The sequence below is a fragment of the Lonchura striata genome, chromosome 25, assembly GCF_050655825.1.
Source record: "Lonchura striata isolate lonStrDom1 chromosome 25, ASM5065582v1, whole genome shotgun sequence".
NCBI lineage: Eukaryota > Metazoa > Chordata > Aves > Passeriformes > Estrildidae > Lonchura > Lonchura striata.
The window spans coordinates 1259826-1270613 of NC_140727.1; the positions used below are offsets into that span (position 1 = coordinate 1259826).

At 57.0% G+C, this 10788-nt stretch overlaps 1 protein-coding gene across 1 annotated transcript in view; it reads left to right on the top strand.

The window, feature by feature from the left end:
• MEX3A (mex-3 RNA binding family member A) overlaps window positions 1-10788 on the top strand; it is a 23806-nt gene continuing 13018 nt past the window's right edge. The window contains exon 1 of the mRNA XM_021532198.3: window positions 1-710. Coding sequence (XP_021387873.1) covers window positions 242-710 — 469 coding nt within the window. The 5' untranslated portion in view covers window positions 1-241. The remainder of the gene's footprint in view (window positions 711-10788) is intronic.

Sequence of the window (10788 nt, forward strand, 5' to 3'; positions counted from 1 at the left end):
CCGGGGGCGGGGGCGTCGGCGGGGGGACCGCGGTGGAGGCGGCGGGCGCGGGGCTCGGGTTACACGGGAAAGGGGCTTGGCCAGGCGGGGGGCGGGGGGCGGAGGGTCCTTTTCTCTCTCTCGTTCTCTCTCTCTGCCTTTTTTTTTCCCTTCTCCCTCCCGAGCTCTTTGTGTCCCCCCCCTCCCCTCCTCTCGCCCCCCCCCCCCCAGCCCCCAGCCCCCTCCCAAGCCTTTGTTAGCCATGCCTAGCCTGGTAGTCCCAGGGATAATGGAAAGGAACGGGGGTTTCGGCGATTTAGGCTGTTTCGGTGGGAGCGGCAAAGACAGAGCGCTGCTTGAGGATGACCGGGCGCTGCAGCTCGCCCTGGACCAGCTCTGCCTGCTGGGGCTAGGCGAGCCTTCCTCCTCCTCCTCCTCCTCGGCCGTGGTGCTGGTGGAGGACAGCAACAACAACAACAATAACCCGCCGCCGCCGCCGCCGCAGCAGCCCCCGCCGCCGCCGCCGCCGCCGCAGCAGCCGCCGCCGCCGCCGCCGCCGCCGCCCCCGGCGGCCCCGAAGGGCTCGGCGGCGCCCAGCGCCGGGGCGGCGGAGCCCAAGTTGTGCGCGCTCTACAAGGAGGCCGAGCTGCGGCTCAAGAGCAGCTCCAACACCACCGAGTGCGTCCCGGTGCCCAGCTCCGAGCACGTGGCCGAGATCGTGGGACGGCAAGGTGAGCGCCGGGCCCCCGGTACCCCCGATCTCCCCCGGTGTCGCCGCTCGCCGGCCCCGGGACACTCCCCCGCGGCCGGGGGGCCCCGCCGCCGCCCCCGCCGCTCCCTCCCGCCCATTGTTCGGGGCCGGGGCCGCTCGGCCCCGCCGGGGACAAAGCCCGGGGCTCCCGGGCCGTGGGCGGGTGGCCGCGCTGCCGGCACGGAGGTTTTTGGGCAGGGTGGGATGGGGGGATCTGCGGGAACGCTGCGGGGGCTTGTCCGGCCGCCGGCACCGGAGCCCCGCGCGCCGCTCGCCGGTTCTGCCAAAGAGCAGATCTCGACCGCGCTCTCCTTAAGAAAAAAACTGGGAATAAGGCGGGGGAAGGGCGGGGGTGCGGGCTGAGCCCGGCCCCGCGCTCGGAGTGCCCCTTTGTTGGCCGGGCGGAGGGGGTGTGGTGGTGCCGGGCTCGGTCCGAGCGGCCGGTGAGCGGCTGGGAGCCGAGCTCCTCCCGCCGCCCCGGGAGCGGGGGGACCCCGGAGCGGGGGGACCCCGGAGCGGGACCCGCCGTCCCGCGTGGGCCCCCCGCAGCCGCTGCCCGCGCGCCGCCACAGTGATGCTTTTGTTCTCACGGCTCCGTTCGGAGCGAGGTGGAATGGAGGAGGGCTTTAAAAAAAATTACATATATATATATCTATATATATATATATATATCTCCATACCACACCCACTCTTAAGTCACCCCTCGCCCACCCCCACCACTCCCGGGTGTGCGGTGCGGGGCCCCGCGCCTCCCGTGGGCACTGCGGGAGTCGGGGCACGGCGCTGGTGAGAGAAGTTTTGTGTCGCTACAGAGAAAAAAAAATAATAATAGTGCGGCTAAGTGTTGGGCTTTTTTTTTTTTCTTTCTTTCTTTCTCTGAACAAGTAACTTGACGCTCTGGAAGTGCGATGGGCAGAGCCTGCGGCTCCATGGGCAGATGCTCCCCTGTGGGTTGGGATGGAAGGGCCTGAGCAGAGGGTTTGTGGTGGGATCCGGGGGGTGATGACCCCCAGTGCCCCGAGAAGGGCTGAGGTGGGCAAGGGGAAGCCACGGGGAGAGGGGCACAAATGGCTCCTTGCTGGACATCTCTGACGCTAGGGCGTGCGGTTGGAACAATGGGGCCTGCGGAGGCTCTGCTTGCTCCCAGCCCTGGAGCAAGGGTCCCGTTCCCACGGACCGGCCCCGCTTCTCCGGGATGGAGAGTGGGCAGGAGTCCGGGGGGGGCTGACCTCCCCAAAACTTGGGGCGTCTGCAGCCGAGGGAAGCGCTCTTGCTCTGGCGTTCGCACTGGGATGGGGGCCCCTCACTGGGGAGATGGGCAGGAAGGGGTGAAGGTCTGGCCCAGGAGATGCCACTGGCCCTGATCCCGATCCTCCCTGTGCTGCCCTCGCTGCCGGGAGTGGAGCACGGGCAGACACGGCGGGGCTCAGCACCAACTCTGCGCTGCTGTGTGTGAGGGCATGGAGAATCAGGCCCCCTTTGTTTAATAAAGTTGGGAAAGAGGATTCGGCAGGCGGAACCAAGGGGAAATGTGCCAGGGCTGTTTTCTTCCAGGATCTCACTGCTGCCCCAGACTCCTGAGAAGGGGGTGTGTTTCGATGCGTTCAGAACGCAGCACGTGCCTGTTGTGTCCAGAGCGATGGAGAGGAACGTGGAGACCTGGATTTTTTCCACCATTTTTTGTGTGTGTGAGGCTTTTCCCGCATCTGGGAAACTGAAATGTCAGTGTGCTGGAGCTGGGGGGATGCAGCTGTGCCTGTGCTCCTTTGGCTGGTGGGGCAGATGGTGCAGCCTGTGCCCCATCATGGGGGTGGGGGGACAGATCCTGTGCTGGGGATTCCTTCAGCACAGTCCCTGTAGCTACGGCTCTTCACTCCAGCAGAGATCGTGGCCCACACTTGTTTCTGAAGGCCTGTAGGAATGTCTCCACTGTTTCCTGTGCCTTGTTTTTGTGTAGAAGGCCGGATTAAGAGGGTCTGGATCTGGGTGTGGGGCTCCCAGGGCATTGATTCCTGGGCTCTCATGGATGCCTGACCAGGAATCCCAGAATCCCAGATTGTCATCCCTTGGTAGTACCGCTCCTGTGGCGGATGGTTTTCTAGGAATATAATTGTTTTATGGGTACCTGTGAACAGGGTAATAAACATCTTGAAAGAGGGAGAGGGGGAAAAAAGTAATCATGAAATAAAGATTATTTCACAGCTTTACTTGGTAACAGGGTTTAGCTTTTTCTTCAACTCATTTATTTTCTGAAGAAACATACTATCCCTTCAGATTATTTTATAATAATGTCAACCATCTATGAAAGTGTTCCTCACAGACAGGCATGGATATGAGAGGCCTGGATCTGGGCACGGCGGCCCTGGTGCACACACTTGACCATGGGAATTCCACCTGCTATCAGGCCACCCCTCACTTTGCCAAAGGAGTGAAAAGGCACTTAAGTGTAAATAAGGCTCAATCCCGATATATTTTTATTGGAATGTCTGTAAGGCTGGCTTGTGAAGAGGTGCAATCGTGGCAGAGGGGGTGGCTTCACTGCGAGCCAGAGATGCTGCAGGAACTCAACCTGAGCTTGGCAGCTCCTGCTTTCCCCAGGAGCTGTGAACGTGCCCTGGAGGAGCCAATCGCCTGCTGGAAACCTTGCTCCAGTTTGCGCTGGGGCTGCTTTGTGCGCTGAATTTGAGCAGCACGGCCACGAGCCCGCCAGCCTGGGGGACTGGCTGGGATGAGGTGGTGGGCTGTGGAAAGGGGGGTTGGTGGGAATTGTCCAGGCAGGCTCCTCCACACCGTGCCCCAGGGTCAGTGGCAAAGAGTTGGGTGGCTGGTGGGATGTGCCAAGGGCTGCTTTGCAAACCGGAGGGCAGGAAACTGGAAAAGGAAGAATGAGGGGATGGAGTCACAAGAATCCCTTTGACTGGTGCCTAGGACCCTTGGGCATGGTTGGAGGTGGAGCCATGACCTCCACCCCTGTCCTGCTGTTGCAGTGAGGGGCAGGGGTGAGTCTCTGCCTTCCCCTGGCATCTGTGGGAACTCCAGCTGTGCTGAGTTTGGGCAGCTGAACCTCCTGCGTGTGCTCCCTGGTTCTGGAGCCAGGCCAGGCCTGTGTGGCACACCAGGGTGCTTGGTGACTCTTGTATTTCTCCTCCCAGCTCGTGTTGTGGGTGTCCTGCCTGTGCTGGCTCTCACGGCCATGCCGATTAAATTGTGAAGACAAAGCACCGGAGGGGTTTGCAGGAGGTTTTTTAGGAGATGGTGGGACATCAAGGGATGTGGGTTGAGAAGGGGTGTGGGTGCTGGGAGGAATGGAGAGTGTCTGAAGGGCATTATGTTTTGGTTGTGCAGACAGTGAAATTAGGAAGGGGCAGAAATCGTCAGTCGTTGCCGTTCTTCCCTAGAAGTGACCCGAGGTGGGTGTGGATTAGCAGAATCAAGATTTGTATCCAACTTTTCTGCCCGCTCCCACAGACAGGCTGGGCTTCTGTCAGTGGAGCCAGGGGAGAGGCTGAAGGGCACATTTAGGGCCAGATGTTGTGGTTAGGGAGACATGGTGCTGGTTCTTTGTGTGTCTGGTGTGTGCAGGTGTCGGGAGAAGGTGTGGGGTTGCTTTGGCTTCATGCTGCGCCCACTGCCAGATAAGACTTTCCCCGTAAGGGTTTTTGGACTCTCTAAGGATTTTTGGCCCTTCTAAGGGTTCTTGGTCTCATCACAGTAATAGCATCCATTGTCACCTGTACTCACAGAAACCCTTTGATGCAGCACCTCCCAGCCTGCTCCAACCAGCCTGTTGTCACCAGGAATGAGATTATGCCAGAGAGGATCTTAACATAAATTGCTCTTTCTTAGCAAGGCGAAGTCAAATAACAAGAGGCTCCACTAAACCCAGGTGATTGGGTTCTTTGTGTAGCTCCAAACATGCTCCAATGCTTTCAGCATTTAAAAATAGTCCGAGGAAAGCCTTTTCCATTGAGGAAGTCTGATGATGGCAGCTCCCCCACCCACCCTGTGGAGGTGGATGTATGTACAGCATCCGAGGAGCAGCGAGGGGAGCAGATCTTCTCGTCTCCTTGCTTCGCCGAAATCTTGGCTCGAAAGCCGCCCGATCTGGTGGGGTCTGAGGACAACCTCCGCACGCTGCTCTGGCAGCTCGGGATGGGCCTTAAAGGGAGAGAGATTGCAGTCGGTGTCGGGTTGTTACAAAGTGTTAATGAGAATCGGTCGGAATTTACACCAGGGAAAAGTGCGGAGCGGGATCGACTTTGTGCCGTTTGTGGTGGAGGTGGGAGGAGAAAACGGGTCTGGGAGAGAGACAAAGGGAATTTTCTAGGGAGACACGCACGCTCCCCCGCGCATCCCAGCGGGCTGGGTGCCGCGCTGACCGAGTGAACCGCAGCGCAGCCGCCCGGAATCTAGGGCAGTGGGAATCTGCTGCCATTGGGTGGGGGCCCCGCCTTTGTCTGGCAGCCCCCTCCCCGCGCCCCCGCCGCTCGCCGTGCCCTGCCCGGCTCCGCTCGGCTCCGCTCGGCTCCGGCGCGGCCGCGCGGGATCGTGCCGTGCGGGCACACCCACTCCACGCCAGGCATCGCTGCCGGGGCTGGGGCTTCCCCTTCCCAACTTTCCAGGCGGTGATTGTCTGCGGCGCTTTTGGGTGTTTTGGTGGGCTTTTTTTTTTTTTTTCCTTTGTTGTGGTGTTTTTTTTTTTTTTCCATAAACAACTTTCATCGCAATGTGAAAAAGCGTAAAATCGCCGCGCTGGAACAAGGCAGTTGCTGGTTTTCCTGGCATGGTGTGTTGGGTGGTGTTTTTCCCCTTCTTGTAAACACAACTTGCATCATCAGGACAATAAACCCTCCGTGCCAAGAGATTTAGTTGGTTGGTTGTGGTCCTTTTGTGTGCGTTTGTGTTTTTTGACACCACTTTCATCAGGTCTTCAATGCAGCAAAACCTTACCCCACAGGCCGTCAGGAGGGTTTATTTGTGAAGTTCTTTGTGTGCTTGTCTTTTAACAAGGCTTTCATGTTAACGGGGAAAAGAATGCCCCACCTTACCCGAGGTAGCTGAGGGTTGTTTATTTTATGATCCTCTTCAATTTTATGACTACAATAGAAAAAAAGACCAAGTTCTAATTTGCCCTTAGACCCTCTTGCACCCCACTAGCAGTGCCAGAAGGGTCTGCGTGGGGTATTTGCAGGTGTAATTGTAATTTGTATCTGTGCAGTGTAGCGGTGCCTTGCCATAAATGAGAAGAGGGATAAAAAGCTTTTGTCTGTAGCGATTACTTTGTATCTGATGAAAACAAGAAATATCAGGACCTGGAATGATTTGTGGGGTGTGTTTTCCAAAATAAAACCACAACACAGTCAATCAAACAAAAAGATCCAGCTCAGGGTTGGCTCCGGAGCTGTTTGCTGTGGCTGGTACAGCTCCTCTGGTGCTTCCAGGGTCAGGGTCGTGCTCCTGGGCTGGAGGTGCCAGTTGGTGCCCGGTGGGAGCCTCTAGACTGCATCAGTAGCAGAATATACCTGTGCAGGATCTGGCCTTGTGGCAGCACCAATGAGAAGGTCATCAGCAGGTCTAACTCTGAATTTCCACCAGAGTGAAATTATGTGAGGGATCTGCTCGGCACGCACAGCTGTGTGTGATGGCACTGTCCTGGTGGCATTGTCACCCTGGTGCTGTGCTGGGCACATCCCTTCCTGCTCTGATCATCCTCTGCCCGCTGATGGAGCAGCGCCTGGGAGCCTCGGGGCAAACCCTGCTGAGGTCCCGTGCAAACACGCTGGTTTGGGGCTGCTCGGAGGAGAACATTTGGGATGGGTTCGTGCCAAGGAAACGACAGCTAGATCAGATGCATCCAGCACCCTCGTGTCCCTTGTGAGCAGCTGTCTTTGCTGGAGAGGTGAACCAAGCTCCTAGAGCTTTCTCTGTTAATTTTGATGGATTCCTTGCCATGATGCAGGGGAAAGCAGAGAGGAGAAGGTGGCTGTGCATCCAGATCTCCCCCTGACCTCCACCACCCATCTTGGCAATGTCTAGACTCAATTTATTTATATGTTTTCAGCCAGAGATGGCTGCTCTGCGGATTAATTCCAGTTAGCTGACTGGTCTGGGCACCAGAGGCTCTCCACTCCTCCAGGGTTTGGTCCTGTGTGGGAATGTTTGTGATGTATTCTGGTAATTTGCAAACACGTTTACTTTGAGTCAATTGGTAATCAGTGAAATTAAAGAGAAAAAAGGGTAAGGGGAGGAACTGAGCTTATAGCCTCCTTCATGAAATGCTTTGGGATCTGCATTATTGACAAAACCCAGGATAATAGAAGGTAGGCTGTGGAAACACAATGAGAAAGGGCTTAATTCTCTGTTTAATATAAAAATCTAAGTGGCAGGGATCCGTCAGGGATCGACACGCTGATGTCTGTGCTCTGTCATAACGAGGAGAACATACACCAAGTTATATATTGGTGCTGCTTTCATGGGTCTCTTTCTTCCCTTAGCTTCATTTTGACACCACCTGCTAGGCAATTCCTTCCCTTCCACCTCCCTCCCCTTTGAACAGTCCCCTGAGTGAAATGCTTTGTTACATGGTGTTTTCAAATTTCAGTTATGCAGGAAGGGAAAGTGTCAAAAAAACACCCCATGCAGGACAAATTTTGTTTGGAATAAGCACATCGGGGTGTGCTGCCCATCTGGCTGGGATGTCATGGGCCACGTCCTGATCCAGATGTGCTCCATCAGAAAAAGGTGATCTCAAAGCAGGCTCAGCCCCTTTTTAGTGTGCAGAGCGGTCAGGCATGGGGCTGAGATGGGCCCGGAGCCTTGGCACTAAGTGAGTAAATCACATTTAAGCCCAGCCTGGTTTTAGCTGATGTAAACCAGAGCAGCGCCCCTGGAAGTTGTGGAGCTCTCTGGATTTGGGCTGCTGATGGTTTGGCCATTGTCTGTGCCAGTTCAGAGCTGCTGGAGGCCGGGGCCACTGAGCCCGCTGGGCTTGCTGGAGTTGGTCTAATTTCCTAGGAGGTGATTTTCTCCCGTTTTTAAGCACAGGATCTCCATCTGTCTGTCTCCACAAAGCTGGCTTTCCCGTCTGCAGGCCTGCACAGAGATCCTCCCTCCTCCTCCCCCCCTTCTCACACCACCGACTGCACCACGCGTCCTTTTGTCCGCTCCAGATCCTCCTTCCCCTCCCTCTTGCCATGCTCTCTCCTTGCCCACCTTCCTTTTGCCGTTTTGGGGTGTCTTGGCTTTGCTCCCACACACCTCATTCTCCTCTCTTGGAGGAATCGGGGTGTGCCCCTCCCTCAATTTCCACCACCTTTGCTCCATCCCTAACTCCCTTCCACTGCTCCAGCTCCCGTAACGCGCTTACATTTGCCCTCATTCATGTGTATTCCTTGCCACTGCTCCCTTCCATCTGTCCCCAGCATGGAGCCCCCGTCCTTTGTCACCGCTCTGCCTGCCTGACCCTCCCTGTCGGCTCGGCGATTGTTTCCTGTCCTGCCGGGCTCAGATCCCTCTCCCCCACTCGGCTCAGAGCAGCGTGGAGCCCAATCCCAGCCGTGCCTCACGCCTGCCCGGGGTCCTTTCTGCACAGGAGAGCGAGCCCGGCGCTCCAGAGGCAGAGCGCGGGTCACTGCGGAATTCCACGGCGCTCCCGCAGCCTGGGGTGATGCATGGGGAGGCTTTTGCAGCTTGATGCTTGCTGTGAGCACCCCTGTCTCTCCATGTGATGCTCTGGTGATATCCCTGGGGAAATGGTGGCATCTCGGTTAATCTTCCTAAGATGGAATCTCCCTCTTTGGAGAGGGAGTGAGCAGCACAGGAGGGGGCAGGGAAATGTCTGCCAGCGGTGGGTCAGGGACAGCCCACCCTGCCGTGGGTGCCAGAGGGCATGGGCGACCTCTCAGGGTTTTATCCAGCTCTCCTTGGGATGAACCTTTATTATGGATTTTGCCTGCCTGGGTTTATCCTATAGTTGAGCTGTGCCTGGCTCCATGAGGTCCTGTCCTTTGAGTTTCCGGAGAATTAATAGCACACCACTGGGTGACCGCTGGTCCACATGGGCTGTTTGAAACTTTGCTAAACAAAGCATCACAAATGTACCTCATGGTGCAAACTCTGGGGAGTAATCCATGAGCTACACTGGATTTGGCAGGGGGTAGATTTGGTTTGGATTTGGGGATTTTCCCAGATCTTTCTTTGTGCCAGATCTGGCATATCCGTTCCCCAGGAACATGGAATTCCTGTTTCAGAGATGGGTTTATTGCAGCAGTGCTATGATGTGGAGCTAAGAGGAAACTTTGCAGGAGCACAAGGCAGGAGACAGTTATTCCTGCTCCAGAAATGGGAAATGAGGCGCTGGGACCTGAGGTGGCTCTGAGGAGTTAAAAATCACAGTGGGAGTTGACAGTGAAGTTCTGATTTACCAGCATGTGTCCTGTGCTGTGCCATGCCCGGTGCCTGTGTGGTGCCTGGTGTCCGTGCAGTGCTGTGCTCAGTGCCTGTGAGGTGCCATGCCCAGTGCCTGTGCACTGCTGTGCCCAGTGCCTGTGCAGTGTCCGTGCCATGCCCAGTGCCTGTGCACTGCTGTGCCAATTGCCCGTGCAGTGCCCATGCAGTGCCCAGTGCCTGTGCAGTGCCCGTGCCATGCCCAGTGCCCATGCCGTACCTGTGCAGTGCTGTGCCCATGCCGTGCCCAGTGCCCGTGCCATGCCCAGTGCCTGTGCAGTGCCCGTGCCGTGCCCGTGCCATGTCCAGTGCCCATGCCATGCCTGTGCAGTGCCTGTGCAGTGCCCATGCCATGCCATGCCTGTGCAGTGCCTGTGCAGTGCCCATGCTGTGCCGTGCCTGTGCAGTGCTGTGCCCGTGCCATGCCCGGTGCCAGCGCTGGCCGGGCTGAGCGGGCTCCACGCTGGGCACTGCTGGATGCACCTGTGAGCCCAGGGAGTCCCAGCTGCCAGCTCTGGTGGCACCAGGCCGTTTCCATCACCACAGGTGGGGGCTTCGGTTCCTGCCGATGATACGGGGTGCTGGGATCGCTGCTCTCCAGGGAGCACCCTGATGTCACCAGCCTGTGTCTCACACGGGGAGCTGTGGCAGCGCTGAGCTCCCAGCCTGAGAGATGCTGTTATTTATCAGGATCTCTATAAATAATAATGTTCCAGCCCAGGAGCTGAGGAATCTGCATTTGGTGGTTGCAGAGGCATCGTTTGCAGGTCATTGTGCGTTGAAACGTGGTGTCAGTGGAGTGTGTGGAGGAAAACCTGCTGGTGCTAGGTAGAGGAGTACAGGAGATGGTCTTTTCTGGGCAGAGAAGGTGGGGTAGGAGGTGCTGGGGGATCTCACAGAAATCCCAGTGCTGTGTCCTCATCCTCTGGTGCTGTGAGCCCTGCATCAGACACCCAGATCCTCGGGAAACCGCAGCAAAGTGCTCACCTCACTTCATCTGCATGGGAGAACCACAGGTTTTAACTTTTCTTTGAGATCTGAGCTCAGAGCACACCTCCTGCAGAGGAACCCCCAGCCTGCACTGGAGCTTGGTGCCAGGCTTCAGAAATGCCTCAGGGCACCAAGTGAGGCTTTTTGGGAGAGGGGTTTGAGGGGCAGGACAGCAGCAAGGAGGGGGTCCAGGAGTAGTTTAGAGAATTGTGCCACATCTGTAAAAACTCTTAGTTGCTTGATGGCATCCTGGTGTCATCTGGAAACCTGAAGCCAATCAGCTGCATCAAGACCCTCCAAAACATCATTTTGGAAGACAAAACACACTGGAAAGTCTTTTGCCCTTTTTGGGAAAGCAGAAGGCTGTTTTCTGAGCTATGAGGAGCTGGGGGAATGGGCTTGGTCGGTTCTAGGGTTTGGGGAATGCGTTCAATGGGCTCTGGGATGTGGATACTGGTACCAAAAGCACTGCTTGGCGGTGATCTCGAGAGAGGGCTGAGCACCTGGAGCAGGAGCCTTTGCACAGCCTGATCTGGGGCTCACGGGAGGGCAGCCCTGCCCCATTTCTTCCTGTTTCAGCCCCAAAGCAAATCCTGCCTCCTGCTGCCCCCGGCCATCTAGCT